Source organism: Somniosus microcephalus, chromosome 8, assembly GCF_052327205.1.
Source record: "Somniosus microcephalus isolate GS21.2 chromosome 8, FLI_Smic_1.0, whole genome shotgun sequence".
NCBI classification, from domain to species: Eukaryota; Metazoa; Chordata; class Chondrichthyes; order Squaliformes; family Somniosidae; genus Somniosus; species Somniosus microcephalus.
The window spans coordinates 29868592-29887590 of record NC_140994.1 but is presented as its reverse complement, the minus strand read 5'-3'; the positions used below and the strand labels follow the sequence as shown (position 1 = coordinate 29887590).

Below are 18999 nucleotides of genomic sequence, written 5' to 3'. Positions count from 1 at the left end.
ATGGAGATGGCAAAAACACAATGAATATTTTATATCAGTCTTTACAGTAGAAGACACTAAGAATATCCCAACACTGGACAAACGGGCTAAAGGGGGGGAGGAGCTAAACACAATCAAAATCACTAAGGAAGTGGTACTCGGTAAAATAATGGGACTCAAGGCGGATAAATCACCTGGACCTGATGGCTTACATCCTAGGGTCTTGAGGGAAGTGGCGGTAGGGATTGTGGATGCATTGGTAATAATTTTCCAAAACTCCCTGGACTCGGCAAAGGTCCCGGCAGACTGGAAAACTGCTAATGTAACACCCTTATTTAAAAAGGGCAGTAGACAGAAGGCTGGAAACTATAGACCGGTTAGCCTAACATCTGTGGTAGGTAAAATTTTGGAGTCCATTATTAAGGAGACAGTAACAGGACATTGGGATAATAATTTAATAGGACAAAGTCAGCATGGTTTTATGAAGGGGAAGTCATGTTTGACAAATTTGCTGGAGTTCTTTGAGGAAGTAACATATAGGGTGGATAAAGGGGAACCAGTGGACGTAGTGTATTTAGACTTCCAAAAGGCATTTGACAAGGTGCCACACAAAAGATTATTGCTTAAGATAAAAAATCACGGGATTGGGGGTAATATTCTGGCATGGATAGAGGATTGGCTATCTAACAGAAGGCAGAGAGTTGGGGTAAATGGTTCATTCTCAGACTGGCAATCAGTAACTAGTGGTGTTCCGCAGGGGTCAGTGCTGGGTCCCCAACTCTTTACAATCTATATTAACAATTTGGAGGAGGAGACCGAGTGTAACATATCAAAGTTTGCAGATGATACTAAGATGGGGGAGAAAGTAGTGAGTGAGGAGGACATAAAAAACCTGCAAGGGGACATAGACAGGCTAAGTAAGTGGGCCGAGATTTGGCAGACGGAATACAATACTGGAAAGTGTGAGATTATGCACTTTGGCAGGAAAAATCGTAGAGCAAGTTATTATCTTAATGGCAAGAAACTGGAAAGTACTGAAGTACAAAGGGATCTGGGGGTCCTGGTGCACGAAACTCAAAAGGTTTCAGGTGCAGCAAGTGATTAAGAAGGCCAATGGAATGTTGGCTTTCATTGCTAGGGGGATAGAATATAAAAATAGGGAGGTATTGCTTCAGTTGTACAAGGTATTGGTGAGACCGCACCTGGAATACTGCGTACAGTTTTGGTGTCCATACTTAAGGACATACTTGCTCTCGAGTCAGTACAAAGAAGGTTCACTCGGTTAATCCCGGGGATGAGGGGATGGACATATGAGGAGAGGTTGAGTAGATTGGGACTCTACTCATTGGAGTTCAGAAGAATGAGAGGTGATCTTATTGAAACATATAAGATTGTGAAGGGGTTGGATCGGGTGGATGCGGGGAAGATGTTCCCGATGATGGGTGAAACTAGAACTAGGGGGCATAGTCTTAGAATAAGGGGCTGCTCTTTCAAAACTGAGATGAGGAGGAACTACTTCACTCAGAGGGTGGTAGGTCCATGGAATATGCTGCCCCAAAAAGCTGTAGAAGCTACATCATTACATAAATTTAAAACAGATATAGACAGTTTCCTAGAAGTAAAGGGAATTAAGGGTTACGGGGAGCGGGCAGGAATTTGGACATGAGTCTAGGTTCGGATCGGTCATGGCCCTGTGGGTAGCGGAGCGGGCCCAGGGGCCGTGTAGCCTGATCCTGCTCCTATTTCGTGTGTCTAATTCTGTTAGATTCAGGAGATGGTTCTGTGATAGTGGATTGGCGGTTAGGATCAGATCAGCCATGATCTTATTGAATGGCGGAGCAGGCTCGAGGGACCGATTGGCCTACTCTTGCTCCTATTTCTTATGTTCTTATGATTGGATTAAGTGAGAGAGAAAAAAGGACAGGATTTTTTTTTTTTATTACATTTTAAATTTTACATTTTTAAAATCTCCAACAACAATTAAAAGCTGAAGGAATAAGACGCCACCATTTGTAATAGTTAATTTTCAGTATTAGCAGTAATTAACACTTATCGCATCATTAAAAGGGTACTTAGAATGAACTGGACAAGACTTAACTTTCTGTTGCAAGATTAGTTCGTATCTACCGCACAAATACAGGAACTTCATGCCATTCAATGCATTTCAGTGGTGAGGCAGACAGCAAAATACTGTTTTCAAGAAGTTAACGGCTGAGTGGCGCATCTCGGACAGCAACTTTTGGACTTCTGCATTTAACCACACATCAGCCCTCGCCTGACGTTACTGTGTAGCATTTGTGGATAAATAACACGAGCGCCATCAGCCTCGCCGTTGACAGCAAATTATGAGCCAATATTTTAAATGTCAAATTAAAACACAAACTACAGGAAACTTTGTGCTATCCGGCACCGACGGGACCGAGCTTTTCAGCTCCGTATCTGGCAACAAGCACTGTTGTTTAACAGCTTCTAAACAGTCGGCCGTACCTTGGAAGCGTCTCTGTCGCTTAGCAACAGCTTCAGAGAGACTTTGCAGAGCCTGACTGTTGGAAAAAAAAGCCACGAGAAGAAAAAAAAACCCACGAGAAGAAAAAAGAACCTAACAAAACGGCTCCTGATTTTTGCCGGTGGCTCGAGCTTGCCGGACATTTAGCCTCCGGATAACACAAAGTTTCCTGTACTAGAAACACAGATAGCAGAGGTTGAAATCCTGCTTAGCATATGCATCAGCATCTTATAATGTGGTGCAATGTTCCTATCTAATTGCAGCTATGCTTTTGCATTCTGCTTCCATGTAAAGCAATGATTAGCGTGTAACCAATAGCATGTTAATACAATGTTCAAACAGCCATCTGTTGTGGCTGTTAGCTAGCTCCACTTAAACATCTTGTATGTGTAGTGAGTCACAATATAAATTCTCACCGATAAAGTGTTTGGTCAAGTGCTGATGAATTCATCGAGAACTGGATGTTTTGATCAAATTATGTACTATCAATTTGTCTTGTAAAAAATAACAGTCTCTTGCAAGGTTAGTCAAGAAGAAATGATGTAGTAATTCATTAGAATTTAGACAGCAGATAATGGCAGTAATAAACCCTCATGCACTTCGCTCAAATGTAGATTTTATGAAAATATATTATTCAACAGAATAAGGTTGCTCTTACACAAGATAATACATATGATTTCATTATCCTTTTATATGGAATATGTTTTATGAATTTTTATGAAGTATATTGTGATCCTCTTTGATCAACAGCAAAGATCTCCAAACTGTAACCATATCCGTTACTTAAATTTTGCTTTTAGATTTGACTCGGCACACATTACAATGCAAGTAATGTTTTATAATATGTACTTCACATTCTTCCCATAATGGATAATCTAAGCTGGTTTGTGTTTATTTTAGGAAGATAAGACTTTCCCCACCCTTCTTCCCCCACCACCCCCCCCCCCCAATCTCTGTGTCACCAGGTATTTTTAATCTTTAAAATGGTGTGTATATAAAACAAAACTGTCATTTCCTCTTAATGAAGAAGAAAATTCCTGACGCAACTGTGGTTTTTCATGTACGAATATATTCAGCCACACCAAGAATGCAAGACTTTGGCTAGACAAATCTCTGTTGCATGTGCATATGTTGTTGGTTTGCTGCTAAAGGTGATGTATGAGTTGTAGACCAATGTGGTGGAACTCCTCAGATTTATTTTCCTGAAATGAATAGAGCAGGTGCAGATAAAAGTGTATCAAACGAATGGAGGAGGAATCGAGTTGTAATCAGCAAATAGCAAGGAAATGTACTAATCAAGAAACTCGATTGGCGCGTGATGTGAATCCTGCACTGGAGTCCTGAACCTAAATAAAGCCTATTTAGAGCTGCTGCTCCAGAGATGGGTGAATGTGACATTTCCACTACCGTTATTTATAATAAATGTCATAACGATCTACACAGAGAGGTTTGATTTTTGTAACATGATTTTGTAATTCAAGACATCTGCGCTGAGTAAATGCTTTCTTAACAGCTTAGTATGAACCTTATGGGAACAACTTTCCTCCCCTCCCCACCACCCTCATCCAGTGGAACTCGGGTGGCATGCTCGCCTAATGGGTCCAACTTGACCTTGGCTGAGCACTGCCACTATTCTGGGTTCAGTTACTTTAATATTTGCTGGGTGAGCATTGAGCAGGGTGACCAACTCCGTATCGGCACTCACTCCAGATTGAGGGAGGCGAGTTTGCACTGCTGTAGGTTTTAAAGGCCAGTCGCATTGTAAATTCTGAGCAAAATTTAGGCCTACTAGCTTCTATCAAACAGCAGCCTAAAATCCACCACCACAGTGCTGCACTGAAGAATGCTACAATATGCTTAGCGTTGAAAGGAAGTTGCTGTCTGCACCTTTACTGATCTGAATGAGCAACCCTGTAATATCTCTCAGCCAATTTACATGGGCTACCTATTTTCCAACTAGCTACCTAGCAGAATCCCTGGAAAATAATTTGGGAAGTGTTCTTCCCACGTCATTTGCATTCAATTTAAATGGGAGTGTCCCTCGCTCACCCAGTAGGCCTCAGAAAATACATGTCAAGCGTAAAGAGGGCAAAAATGCTGCAGTACAGATCTTGGCTGCTATCGTCTCCTTGCGCACACACATAGCATATGATCAGTGAAAAATTGGCCCTATGTATTTTATTAAATTGTAAAAATCAAGTGAGGACCTTAATTTTATTCTAATAGATTGGTGGCTAGAAGTAAATCGCACAACAGATTTCACTACAGTATAATGTTGTACAGCATATGTACATTATCCATATTTATATATTGAATGAAACATATCAAGTGATTTTAATACTTTTAGCATGGGGATTATGTTGGAGGAAAGTGGTACAATAGTACAATTATTCACAGCCCCACTGTGACTGTTAGTCCAACAGTAGTTTTGGCTGACCTTTTCTGCTTTGAATTGGAATTGATGAATTCCATCAAGCCAAACTAATGATAGAGGCTAATTTGATGTGATGTAATTGATGAATGTCAAATTATCCTATTTGCCTCTCACAGCTGCTTGACTATGCTCTACATACCAGTGTCTTTTGATTCTGTCACTTTGATATTGGCTATCTCGATGTTGAATAGCCACTGTTAACTATTTACAATCACTAGTGATTTGATGCAATAAAATACTTAACTAAATGCAAGAGGTATGAAATGATTTAAACACATCTGTAAGGTTTTCCATTTTTGGACACCATCTATGTAAGACGTGTTCTTCTATCCCAAATTGGTTTGTTGCAGATCTGAGAGTTATGCTTTTGTTTGCATATTGTACATTTTAATTAACTGCTATTCGAAATGCACACCTCCAGAAGCAATCACTTTGTCTCTTGCAGAACTTACTGCAGATGATGTGATTTTTAAATAGCACGAATATTGCATTTATTAGGACAGGTGCTTGATTCACAAGTTATCTTGAAAATGGATGGTTGTTATTTGTTGTTTCTTTAATTTTTTTTCATGTGTAATGAAGATTTGTAAACATTTATTGCATATTTATAATTTTTTTGAACATACTAGATTTATTTTTGGAGTGATCATTAATCTCTAACACCTTCAGCCCCCAACATAAACTTGCCACTGATTCCATCCCCGTTCCTAGCTACCGTCTCAAGTTGAACAAGACTGTTCGCAATGTCAGTGCTGTATTGGACCCCGAGCTGTGCTTCAGAACCCATGTCCTCTCTATCACAAAGATGCCAACTGCCACTTCCGTAGCATCACCTGCCTCCCACCCCCTGTCTCCGGCCATCTTCTGCTGAAACTCTCAATCGTTTCTTTGTCACCTCCAGACTCAATCGATTCCAATGCTGACCAGCCTCCCATCCTCCATATTCTTTAAGCTTCTTCTCACCCAAAACTCTGCTGCCTGTATCCTATCCTACACCCAGTCCTGCTCACCCATCACCCCTACCTGGCTCCCAGTCCCTCAGTGCCTCCAATTTAAAATTCACGTACTCCTGTTTAAATCCCTCCATGGCCTCTCCCCTCCCTATCTCTGTAGCCTGCTCCAGCTCTGCAAGTACTCTCCGTTCCTGTGAACTGGCCTCGTGCATTCCCCCCCCACCCACCTTTTGCACTTCATTGGCAGCTGTGCATTCAGACAGCTAAGCCCTCGCTTTGGAATTACCTCCTTTAAAACCCCACACCTCTCCAACTTTTAAGATCCTTCTTAAAGGGCCCTCTTCGACCAAGCTTTTGGTCACCCTCCTAATTTATCCTTCTATAGCTCAGAGTCCATATTTGTCTGATTTTTGCCTCTGTGAAATTCTTTGGGATGTTTTCTACATTAAAGGTACAATATAAATGCAAGTTGTTGTGCTGCAATGTGACTTTATCAAATAGTAATCCAGAAGCACATGCGGAATCAATTAATGTTTTCAATTTTCCCCATAATAATCATTAGAATTTAAATGGCTCTCTACTTCAATCAAACTTTAATTTCTTGTGAATGGTGTAACATCCAATTCAGCCATTATGTTGGAGAATGTTATTCCCAAGGATAGCAATGAAAAGTATGTAATTGTAATCATCCATTGAAATATACATGGCTGAAGTTTAAAAAGAGTTGTGACCTTTGGGAATTGTCACCTTGTATCAGAAGAACCTAAAGGAGGATAATCACTTAGAGTCATAGAGTTATACAGCACGGATAGAGGCCCATCGTGTCCGCGCCGGCCATCAAGCCCTGTCTAATCTAATCCCATATTCCAGCATTTGGTCCGTAGCCTTGTATGCTGTGGCATTTCAAGTGCCCATCCAAATGCTTCTTAAATGTTGTGAGGGTTCCTGCCTCCACAACCCTTTCAGGCAGTGAGTTCCAGACTCCAACCACCCTCTGGGTGAAAAAGTTCTTTCTCAAATCCCCTCTAAACCTCCCGCCCTTTACCTTGAATCCATGCCCCCTAGTTATTGACCCCTCTACTAAGGGAAAAAGCTCCTCAGCATCCATCCTATCTATGCCCCTCATAATTTTGTACACCTCAATCATGTCCCCCCTCAGCCTCCTCTGCTCCAAGGAAAACAAACCCAATCTGCCCAGTCTCTCTTCATAGCTGAAGCGCTCCAGCCCCGGTAACATCCTGGTGAACCTCCTCTGCACCCTCTCCAACGCGATCACATCCTTCCTGTAGTGTGGCGACCAGAACTGCACACAGTATTCCAGCTGTGGCCTAACCAGTGTTTTATACAGCTCCATCATAACCTCCTTGCTCTTATATTCAATGCCTCGGCTAATGAAGGCAAGTATCCCATATGCCTTTTTTACCACCTTATCCACCTGTTCCGCCGCCTTCAGGGATCTGTGTACTTGCACACCCAGATCCCTCTGACCCTCCGTCTTGCCTAGGGTCTTACCATTCATTGTGTATTCCCTTGCCTTGTTAGTCCCCCCAAAGTGCATCACCTCGCACTTTTCCGGGTTAAATTCCATTTGCCACTGTTCCGCCCATCTGACCAACCCATCTATATCGTCCTGCAGACTGAGGCTACCCTCCTCGCTATTTACCACCCTACCAATTTTTGTATCATCCGCGAACTTACTGATCATACCTTTTACATTCATATCCAAGTCATTAATGTAGACCACAAACAGCAAGGGACCCAGCACTGATCCCTGTGGTACCCCACTGGCCACAGGCTTCCAGTCACAAAAACAACCTTCGACCACCACCCTCTGCCTTCTGCCACTAAGCCAGTTTTGTATCCAATGTGCCAAGGCACCCTGGATTCCACGGGCTCTTACCTTCTTGACCAGTCTCCTGTGCGGGACTTTATCGAAGGCCTTACTGAAATCCATGTATACCACATCCACTGCGTTACCCTCATCCACACACCTAGTCACCCCCTCAAAAAATTCAATCAAATTAGTCAGACATGATCTTCCCTTGACAAAGCCATGTTGACTATCCCTGATTAATCCTTGCCTCTCCAAGTGGAGACAAATTTTGTCCCTCAGAATTTTTTCCAATAATTTTCCTACCACTGATGTTAGGCTCACTGGCCTGTAGTTCCCCGGTTTTTCCCTACTTCCCTTCTTGAATAATGGTACTACATTAGTGGTTCTCCAGTCCTCTGGCACATCCCCTGTGGCCAGAGAGGTCCTGAATATATGTGTTAGAGCCCCCGCAATCTCTTCCTTTGCCTCACACAGCAGCCTGGGATACATTTCATCCGGGCCTGGGGATTTATCCATTTTTAGGCCAGCTAAAACCGCCAATACCTCCTCCCTCTCGATGTGAATATGTTCGAGCATATCACAGTCCCCCCGCCCTATTTCTATGTCTACATCGTCCTTCTCCATAGTGAAAACAGATGCAAAAAATTCATTTAGAACCCCTCCTACATCTTCCAGCTCCACACACAGATTGCCACTTTTGTCCCTAATGGGCCCTATTTTTTCCCTAGTTATCCTCTTACCCTTAATATACTTATAAAACATCTTAGGATTTTCCTTTATTTTGCTCGCCAGTGTTATTTCATGGCCCCTCCTTGATCTCCTAATTTCTTTTTTAAGTATCCCCTGCACTTTTTGTACTCCTCTAGGGCTTCCTCCGTCTTTAGCCTTTTGTATCTGCCAAAAGCCCTCCTTTTTTTCCTAATCCATTCTCGTATATCCCCTGACATCCAAGGTTCCCTGTGGTTTTTGGAACCACCCTTGACCTTTACGGGAACATGTTGCCATTGTATGATCTCAATCTCCCTTCTGAAAGCCTCCCATTGCTCCGATGCGGATTTTCCTACAAGTAGCTGATCCCAGTCCATTTTGGCCAGATCCTGCCTTATCCTATTAAAATCGGCCTTCCCCCAATTTAGAACCTTTATTTCCGGCCCATCCCTGTCCTTTTCCATGACCACCTTAAATCTTACCATATTATGGTCACTGTCACCAAAGTGCTCACCAACTAGCACTTTTTCCACTTGGCCAGCCACATTCCCTAGAATTAGGTCCAGTACCGCCCCCTCTCTTGTAGGACTTTCTACATGCTGGCTCAAAAAGCTCTCCTGGATGCACTTTAAGAATTCTACACCCTCTGAGCCTTTCACACTCTGACTATCCCACATGTCAAATTCCTATTCATTAGTTTAAGGTCTTGGATGCTATCTCACTTTAGGAAAACGTCCAAGAATTTGAGGCCGTGGAGGAGTAGTTTTGTACTCTCAAAGCTTATTACTTCCTTGTTTGTTTTTCGAAAGGGAGCTCTCGAGCTTTCTCTTGATTTGTGGGAAAGGGGTTAACATGAGCTGCATATTCTCGAAGTTGGGTAACGATCCTTTCTGTGCCTCAGGAAAAGGTGATTTATTACTGGACGATATTATGCCTCTTGTGACCTCCCTTTCCGAAGACATACTAGATAATAGACTAATTTTGCAGTGCTGGAAAATAACACATGCTTGGACCATTAATCTTTTTATTTAATTCCAAAAGTGCTACACAGTCAATACCAGCTTAATATTAAGTATCCCTGAGAAAGCTCTGTGGTCCTTAAAATGGAAAAGCTTTATATTTCTAATTAGCCACTTTCTTGTGCTGGCGACATTTATGATTCAAACAACTACTTTTGTTTTCAAGGTAGCTGTTACGGAAAATGTCTCTTGTTGCTAATAGCAAAATAATGACTTTGCTTTAAGGATTTCCCTAAATCCTCTTGATCAAGTGAAAGGAGCAGAAATGGGGTCAGTTCTGTCTTTTGGGAGAATTAAATACCTTTTAAGATAGCTTTAAAATGTTTAAGCACCTTTTTAAGACAATTCGAAAGCATTTAGTCACAAGCTACTTAGATATTTAACATAAGCTCTTCACACATTAAGTGAAAAGTATTACAAGGATTTCATGCAGTTTAGATTCCCTACAGTATAAGTCTCTAAAGTAAAAATCAACTCTTGCTTCATATTGATTCTGGATGAAAAGAATCTTTCTTCCGTAAATTAATTCTTCAGGGGGAAAAAATCCACTAAAAGATTGATCACAGCCTTATTGTAACCAGACCTTTAAGTCATACATTAGCAGTTTTCCAACAAGTCAATGTGACATTTCTTTTACAATAAGCTGCTTTATAATGATCTAGTTCAAACACTATTAGATGAAATGTGAATAACTGAATGTATTTCATCTTAATATCACTGCAAATATAATTGTGCACAACACCCAGTCTCCCCAGGAAATATGAACTGTGGCCAGATATTATGTCATAGTTTAAAAACCTTGCCTATGTTGTATTATTTTCTTAGAATATTCTAATAATTTATGTGCATTTTTTATTGGTTAAATGTAACTTTTGGTACAATATTGGAGTCATTATTGTCATTGGTAGTTCCCCAAAAGTCATTCAGTTGAAACTTGAACCCATATTGGTTGACCACTTACCTGTGAAAGAACTGCTGCCGGTTATTATAATGGCTGTTACAAACATGTTCGTCTTTTCACGCACTAGTTTCTAAAATTAACTTTTCTGAAAACCTAATGCTGACTATTACAGAATACAGTGAAATGAAATCTAAAGCATATGTAGCATGTTTCTAGTATACTTGGCAGCAAATGGGAAAATAATTGAGTTCTCATTTATTTTTGATATGGTGTGAAAATACTATTGCAGGTCTGAATGTCTACACAAATTTTTTTTAAAAAGGACAATACAATGTTTCCAAACTGTTAAATTTTTCCTGAAGACATTATTTTGTGCCCCAATTTTTCAACAACTTCTACTTTTTTTTTTAAACAGCAACTCATGCGGGAAAGACAGCAGATGGCTAGTCGTCCTTTTGCATCTGTTGATGTAGCCCTGGAAGTTGGAAGTGAACAGCCTGATATCATAAGAGGACCACTAGAGGTAAGTACCATACTAAGAGTAACTATGCTCTGAATATCTGCATATTTATAGAAGAGCTCACTTTACATGCAGTGATATAATTATCCAAGACTTTTGTGTCCACGTTGCATGGAAAACCTTGGTTACATATGGCACGCTACCTACAAAGCATGTTTTCTCACTAATGCTGCAGTCCATTCACCTGAAGGATTATTACTTCAGAAGCAAAGGAAGAAATCTACTTGCCTTGCAAGCATTAACATTTCTGTACAGTAAAATGTATGCAACAACAAGGAAGAGCTTTGTGAAGAGAGTGGAAAATGCATGCATTTGGTCTTAGAAAGCATTAACCTGTGACTAATTAACATGCTAATTTATTAGCAAATATAGTGTAAGAATGATATGAATAATGAGAGCTAATGAACAATGATTTTAAAGCACAGCAGTCAACTATATAAGGTAACTTCAGCAATTCCATACTCCCAGTAGAGGTCCATGCTCAAAGGGAGCGCAGGTCAGAGGTAACATTGTATCGCCAATTCTCTGACCTGTGCTGTCTGAGCGTGACTCCCTGCTGGAAGCTCCAAGGTGCTGAATCAGTCATTTTATTTTTGGCAAGGCTGTCACTGATTTATTGCCACTGCTATTAATTCTATTATTGTGGTTATTCAGAAGGTTGCTAGCTTGAAATAAGTAAGGTTGCCTTCACAGCCATATGTTTCTAATCACAACTACCTAAAAACCATGTGCTGTTTTTGTTGCATTTTGATTTTTCAATTTAAAGTTTCATTATGTTCATCTTAAAAGGTAAAAGGTAGGAGTTTGTAACTTTGTTGAACAGCTACCAACAGCAAAATGTCATGTACGGAAGTATATTCTTTAAGCGAATCACATTAATCTCATAATATTGAGTTAAAATTGAGTGCATATGCATGAATAACAGTGATGACTACAGATTCATTTTAGCCTCCTCCTAAAGCCAACCATTAGGTGGGTAAGTACCTCTGATTTCAATAATTTATTGTCCACTTGGATTTCTTAAATAATTCTGATATGTATGGCAAATGTTTGCTGTACATAGCTGACAATTATCCTGAAATCTGTGTGCGAAGATTGAGTGGCTTGATTTACCAGATCTCTCTACCACGTTCCAGCTTTTCTACATTTAAATAATATTTTTAACATGCAGCTCAAATGGTCAGTTTCGAAGGTAGCGAGTTCAACTCCCAAGGTGCTTTTCAGTTGAGCTCACTTTCCTCAGTTGGGTGAATTCTGTCAGCTCGGCTATTCGATGGATTGTCACAGGGAAGAACACAGTTCTGACATATACGTCGGGTTTAGAAATTCAATTGTTTTTGTGTATGTATAAATATTTAATAACTTAATTACTTAAGAGGATTGATAATCAGAATCAACATTTGTTGCAATTTTTGTATGGTTTTTTACACATTGGTTTAGTGACTGATGATATGTTTTATAAGCTTTTTAATTAAATTTAAATTCTGGACTAATAGATCAAGAGAGGCAGCTCAGAGTTAAAAGCGATGTTAGCACCTAAAATTATATCAGTTGCACTAGCTGAATGTCTGTTGCATCAAAATGATTCATAAAACTAGCAACATTTAGAGGAACAATTCTGAAATTATTTTCATTAAACTTTGTATAACTATATACACGTTGAGGTCATTCTTGAAGGTCAGATAGGTAAACAAGTGCATTGCTCCCAGATCATGTTCAGACTTTTCTTGTATTATATGTTTCCCTGTATCTTCAATTTTGACATTGTCTGGGAGAAGCAGAACAGCTCAATTAGTAAATGCAATGAATTTCTAGAATGTATTTGGGACACTTTTCTAGAACTATGGGCTAGAAATTGTGTAGCGCCCCATTTGGGGTGATAACTTTTGCGGGAGCGCAAAAGTATCACCGGACGCTACACAATCATTTCGATGGGAACTTCCGGTTTCGCGCTCCAAGAGGGCAGTGGAGCGCTAAATCAAGTGCTACCACTTCCCTTGGAGCGCTAAAGGAAGCGAGAGGGGCAGGAGTGGCAGAGCGCTGCACAATGTTCCGTGCAGTGTGCTGGTTTTACAGGCTCCTTCCCTCCCTTAAAGGGAAGGGCCAATGCTGCTGGGAATGTTCATCGATGGCACCTGCGATACGCGCATAGGTGCCCCAGCACTCTGAGTGCAGGGCTGATCAATTGGGAGGTGGAAAAAAAATCAAAGTACAGCACACTGGGGACATTATTCAATTTTGGCCTACCTAATCACCACTGCCTTTAATTAGCGCTCCCCAAGCAGCCAGCCAAGGTGACAACGCCTCCTGCAGCTGCCATTGTTGATGCTGCAGGGGGCGGAAGCGAATTTCAGATCTGGGGCGATAACAGGGCGCTGCGCACCAGATGATGTCACGATCTCTGAGGAGCAGGAGATCGAGGCGGTAAGTTTTAGCGCCAGCGCTAACCCGCCATGGAAGTTCGCGGGTGTCAGTAATTTCGCCGCGCCCGGTCCGTTATCGCCCCTCCCCCGGAGGCACAAAGGAAGTCAATTTCATCCCCAAGATGTTTTAGAACTGGCAAGGGACAGGCTATCATAGTTTTAACGATGAGTAATGAACCAGAATTAGTTAATCTGACTTGAGGGAACATCTTGCAAAAAGTCACCAAAATATGATTGAATTTGATATTAGCTTCGAGAGAGAATGTGACGAGTCACAAACAAAAGTTTTAAATTTAAATAAGGCAAACTTCAAAGGGATGAGAAATGAATTGGCCACAATAAACTGAACTGTTAATGAGTAAACCTACAGACAGACAGTGGGAAGTATTTGGTACGATACAAAACTAGCACACCCCCCTAAATGGCACAGGCTTCACTTGTGTCGTTAAGTACAGTAACATGGTCAACAAATAAGGTAAGAGACAGCATCAAGCTAAAAGAGAAGGCTTATACAAATGCAAGAAAAAGTGGAAATTCAGTCGAGTGGGAGAACAGGTGTAGAGAAAGTAATGAGATGCAGCATGAGAATAACTGTAAATATTTTCATCAATATATTAAGGGAAAGACAGTGCTGAAGAGGAATGTGGGCCCATTAAAGACAGATGCAGATGAGACTATAGTGGATAATAAGAAAATGGCAGACTTGTTAAATGAGTACTTTCTATCTGTTTTAGGAACAGAGGAACATTCGAAACATTAAGCCCCTTGAGCCTACTCCACCATTCAGTCAAATCATGGCTGATCTGCACCTCAACTCCATTTATCCGGTTTTGCTCCATATCGCCTTGCCACACAAAAATCTCTGTCTCATTTCGGGGCAGAGAGTTCCAGATTTCTGCTACCCTTTGTGTGGAAAAAGTGCTTCCTGGTTTTGCTTTTGAATGGCCTAACTTTAATTTTATTTCCCCCACCAGAGGAAGTAGTTTATCCGTATCTACCCTATCAAATCCTTTTAACATTTTAAACAGCTTGATTAGATCACTCCTCAATCTTCTATACTCAAGGAAATACAAGCCAAGTTTTCACAGTGGAAGAAGAGGACAAACTACCAGGAGTACAAGGGAACTTAAAAATAAGTAAAAGTGGTAATGGAGAAAATAACGGGACTTAAGATAGACAAATCTACAGGTCACTTTGAAACTTGCAAGGCTGAGATTGATAGATTTTTGTTAGTTAAGTGTATCATGGTTTATGGGTCAAAGACGGGTAAATGTTGAGGTGCAGATCAAAAATGATCTAATTGAATGGTGGAATAGGCTTGAGGAACTGAATGGCCTATTCCTGTTCCTATGTTCTTTACTTTATTTTAATATACCCTGGCTACAAATGAGTGATGAAACAAAGAAACAATGAATCTATTAACTGTTTTTTAAAGTTATGGTGATAAAGCCACTTGTGAGCAGCTTTACTACTGTGTACAACTCCATATGACTAAAAACTTCAACTAATTTCAAGTACAGAATTTGAGCACTTCTCTCTTTGTCTTCTGTTTCACACTGCGCTCTCCTCTTCCCCCATTTTCTCTTCTATTATTTTTGTAAACTTTTCTTTATTTCCAGCTTAAAAAAAAAACATTTTTAAGGTCCTCTCTCCTCTCAAAAAGGTGAAATTCTGTGCTTTGTTCCCATGTCTCTGAGATCCCACAGATCCTTTTAGGGACAGAATGCTTATCATGAAAAATAGTCTCTGATTGGCTGTGAACTGTCTCCAAGGACCACTTTTTTAAGCCTGTCGAGGCTCCGATGTCTGAAGACTAATATAGTAATGCAACAGGCATCACCAGGTCAACATTTGATGGGATTTTCAAAGATGAAGCACTATTGCTTGATGACTTATCTTCTTGCCAGCCCTGGCAACTTGATTTTGCATTGAGATAAGTTTCCCGGTTTTCCCTGCTGTCTCTCTTTGCCTTTCCCCTGTCTTTCCACTAACCCACCTGTCTGACCACCTGTTCAAACTAATGAGGACTTATTTAAAATGCACAGCCTTGCTTTCTTAATGTACTGTTAATCTGAGACCACACATTTGGGATGTTTGTGTTGATATGGAAGATGTGGGTATACATAATTATGAAATATTTTGAGGATACAATGTACTACATGGTGAATTATAAAGTACAACACATTTAAGATGAGGTGGTTGGGTTAATTGTGTTCAGGAAAAATAGCACAAAATTAAGAATTTGTAGTTTTCCTGCATGTAGAAATGTGGGGAACTAGTATATATTCCTTTCTAGGGATACCTCTGGAGTCCCCCATGGATCTATCCTTGGCCCCCTCCTATTTCTCATCATTTTGCTGCCCCTTGGCGACATCATCTGAAAACACAACATCAGGTTCCACATGTAGACTGACAACACCCAGCTCTACCTCACCATGCCCTCTCTCGAACACCTTCCACTGTCTCTGATTTGTCACACTGCTTGGCTGACTTCCAGTACTGAATGAGCAGAAGGTTCCTCCAACTAAATATTGGAAAGATCGAAGCCATTGTCTTCAGTCCCCGTCACACACTCCGTTCCCTAGCCACTGGCAACTGTCTGTGAACGGTCTGGTTCAACCTTAACCTTGGTGTCATATTTGACCGCGAGATGAGCTTCTGACCACATATCCTCTCCATTACCAACTCCGCTTATTTCTACCGCTGTGACATCGCCCGGCTCCGCCCATGCCTCAACTCATCTGCTGCTGAAACCCTTATCCATGCCTTTGTTATCTCTAGACTTGACTATTCCAATGCTCTCCGGGCTGGCTTTCCATCTTCCACTATACATAAACTTGAGCTCATCCAAAACTCTGCTGCCCGTATCCTAACTCGCACCAAATCCAATTCACCCGTGTTCGCTGACCTACGTTGGCTCCTGGTCTGGCAATGGCTCGATTTTAAAATTCTCCTCCTTGTTTTCATATCCCTCCGTGGCCTTGCCCCTCCCCATCTCTGTAACCTTCTCCAGCCCTACAACCCTCCAAGATATCTGCACTCCTCCAATTCTAGCCTCCTACACATCCCTGATTCTAATCGCTCCACCATTGGCAGCTGTACTTTCAGCTGCCTAGGCCCCAAGCTCTTGAATTTCCTCCCTAAACCCCTCCAACTCTACTTTTTTCTCCTATAAGACGCTCCTTAAAACCTACCTCTGAGGTTCTCGTCATCTGTCCTAATATCTCCTTATGTGGCTCAGTGTCAAATTTTGTTTGATAACGCTCTTGTGAAGTGTCAACATCCCCAGCATCGAAGCTTTGACCACGCTCTATCAGCTCCGATGGACGGGTCAGGTCACATCATCTGCATGCCCGATATGAGACTCCCAAAACAAGCGCTCTACTCGGAGCTCCGACACTGCAAGAGAGCCCCAGGTGGGCAGAGGAAACGCTTCAAGGACACCCACAAAGCCTCCTTGAAAAAGTGCGACATCCCCACCGACACTTGGGAATTCTTGGCCCAAGACCGCACAAAGTGGAGGAGAAGCATCCGGGAAGGCGCCGAACACCTCGAGTCTCTTCGCCGGGAGCAAGCGGAAGCCCAGCGCAAGGAGCGCATGTCAACCCAAGCACCCCACCCAACCGACCCTTCAACCACCATCTGCCCCACCTGTGACAGAGACTGTAGGTCCTGCATTGGACTCATCAGTCACCTGCGAACTCATTTTTAATGTGGAAGCAAGTCATCCTCGGTTCCGAGGGACTGCCTAAGAAGAAGAGAAGAAGAAGTGGTGCCTTGTGATATTTTACCACGTTAAAGGTGCTATATAAGTGCAAGTTGTTGTTTTTGTAAATATCCAAATCACTTTAGCTATTGGAATTCTGTTAATGACCCTTTTTTTGGCCAACCAGGTCTCTGTGACACATACAGAAACCCATCACTGTGCTCAAGATTTTCACAGGCAGAGTTTCTTTAGCCTGCCCAATTTTGAGTACATGCCCTCTCCCCATACAGAAAATAGCATCAAAAAGGTTGTGCGGTGGAAAAGCTTTTATTTTCCACATGTCTGGGTGGATGTAGATTTTCAAAACCAACTGAACAGCTGGCAGAAGTTTGATCTGTGATTATAGTCAACCATGCAATATCCAAAATTGATAAACAACTGTCTCAACAAAGCATCGTGTTGCTTCTGGTGTCTATTTTATCACAAGTGTAACACACACCCTGAGACATAGGCTATCAGTCACTTATGGTTTTATTGTTGCTATTTTGATTTTTTTTTAATGAATTATTTTTAAACGAGAGTCATTTTTTTCCATGCTAAAAGATTCATGTAACTTTAATGTTAGGTCTGATGTTGCAACTAAGGCACAGCTGAGGAGCCAGTTAGAACACATCTACAATAATGCTGCTGAAACACTCATAACTATCGCAATTGGAGTGTAACCAGCATGAATAGCAGAGAGCCAATCTATTTGTGCCGTGCACAAATCTGATCAGCAACAGAGGGAACTAGGAGATCTTTAAAAAAAAAAACTACTTCATTAAAGAGGCCCTGCAGATTTTCATAGGCCGTATAGGAGAATGACGAAAGGTCCTCTATAGTTTTGTTCCGACAACCCACAAATAGAGGGTTCAGTATGATTGGAGGCAATCGCAGTGCCTTTTATTCTTCACATGTAGGAGGATATATGCAAGGCCCATTTGAAGAAAAGTGCCATGGCATCAAGTATGGCTGTAAATTAGCTGTATATGGGCATGGCTGTCAATTATATTGCACTGTTCGAAATGGGTATCTGAGGAGCCAGCAGATGTCATGTATTTCTCAAATGCTTTCATAAAAAGTACTGTTAACCTGAATTGATCTCGTAAAATCCTAGAATCGAGGACAAAAGTAAGATTTTGAGGATATTTTAGAAGTCATAGAGGTTAATGGCTCATTGTTGTTCCGTACAGAGCATTTATTCTCCTCTTCAAAGTTCACTTTCATCAGGTCAAAAGCAGTATTTTTGCTCAGTTAAAAATAAGCATCTTCTGTAATTACAGCAACAATATACATAATACCCATGACACACGATGTGTCATCTGATACACAAAAGCTGCGACATTCACCTCCGCACTCTGCAACATCCACACCACTTTGAAGCAGGCACCATTTCAGGCGGCCTCATTGAGGTATAACAGGGATGAATCATTGTTTACGAGGAGTGATTATTTGCGATTCTGACCTGCAGTGAAATGAACTGGTGAATTAGTCATTTATTTCATTGGGGGAAAAAAAAGATGCAAGCTGGTGTGGGTAGCGTTAGACGTACCATCCAGTTGAACACTGTCATGCATTAAAAGCTCCCTGCTCTACTGACTACCATTAAGCAGCAACAAGCATCAGTGGCATCTGCAAGGGATACCTCAGGAACACAGGCGGCAAATACAATTGCACTGTAAGGAATGCTTCCTTTTGATGATGTAGAGGTCCACAGTCCTACACACAATAAAGGCTAGTTTGGATGTTAGGACAACCATCAGGGAAAGATGATGATTGGTAAAACACTTGTGCCATTTAACCTGCTATGGGGCCCAGACAACAGAAACATAAATGTTGTCAGCATCAGAAGCCAGTACTTATTAGTTAGTATATATAAAGAGGGGAAAAAGAAGAACTCTGAATGTGGGAAGTCGGAAATAAAACCAGAAATTTTTGAAGGGCATTACACGTCAAAAAGAATGAGTTTATGACTAA

The 18999-nt window shown here is 41.2% G+C and overlaps 1 protein-coding gene across 3 annotated transcripts in view; it reads left to right on the top strand.

Moving 5' to 3' along the window:
- The window catches only part of atrnl1b (attractin-like 1b), a 930295-nt gene that overhangs the window by 717086 nt on the left and 194210 nt on the right, over positions 1–18999 (top strand). For all 3 annotated transcript variants that reach the window (XM_085994422.1, XM_085994421.1, XM_085994423.1), the window contains exon 27: positions 10750–10857. In XM_085994422.1, the coding sequence (XP_085850548.1) occupies positions 10750–10857 (108 nt within the window). The remainder of the gene's footprint in view (positions 1–10749; positions 10858–18999) is intronic.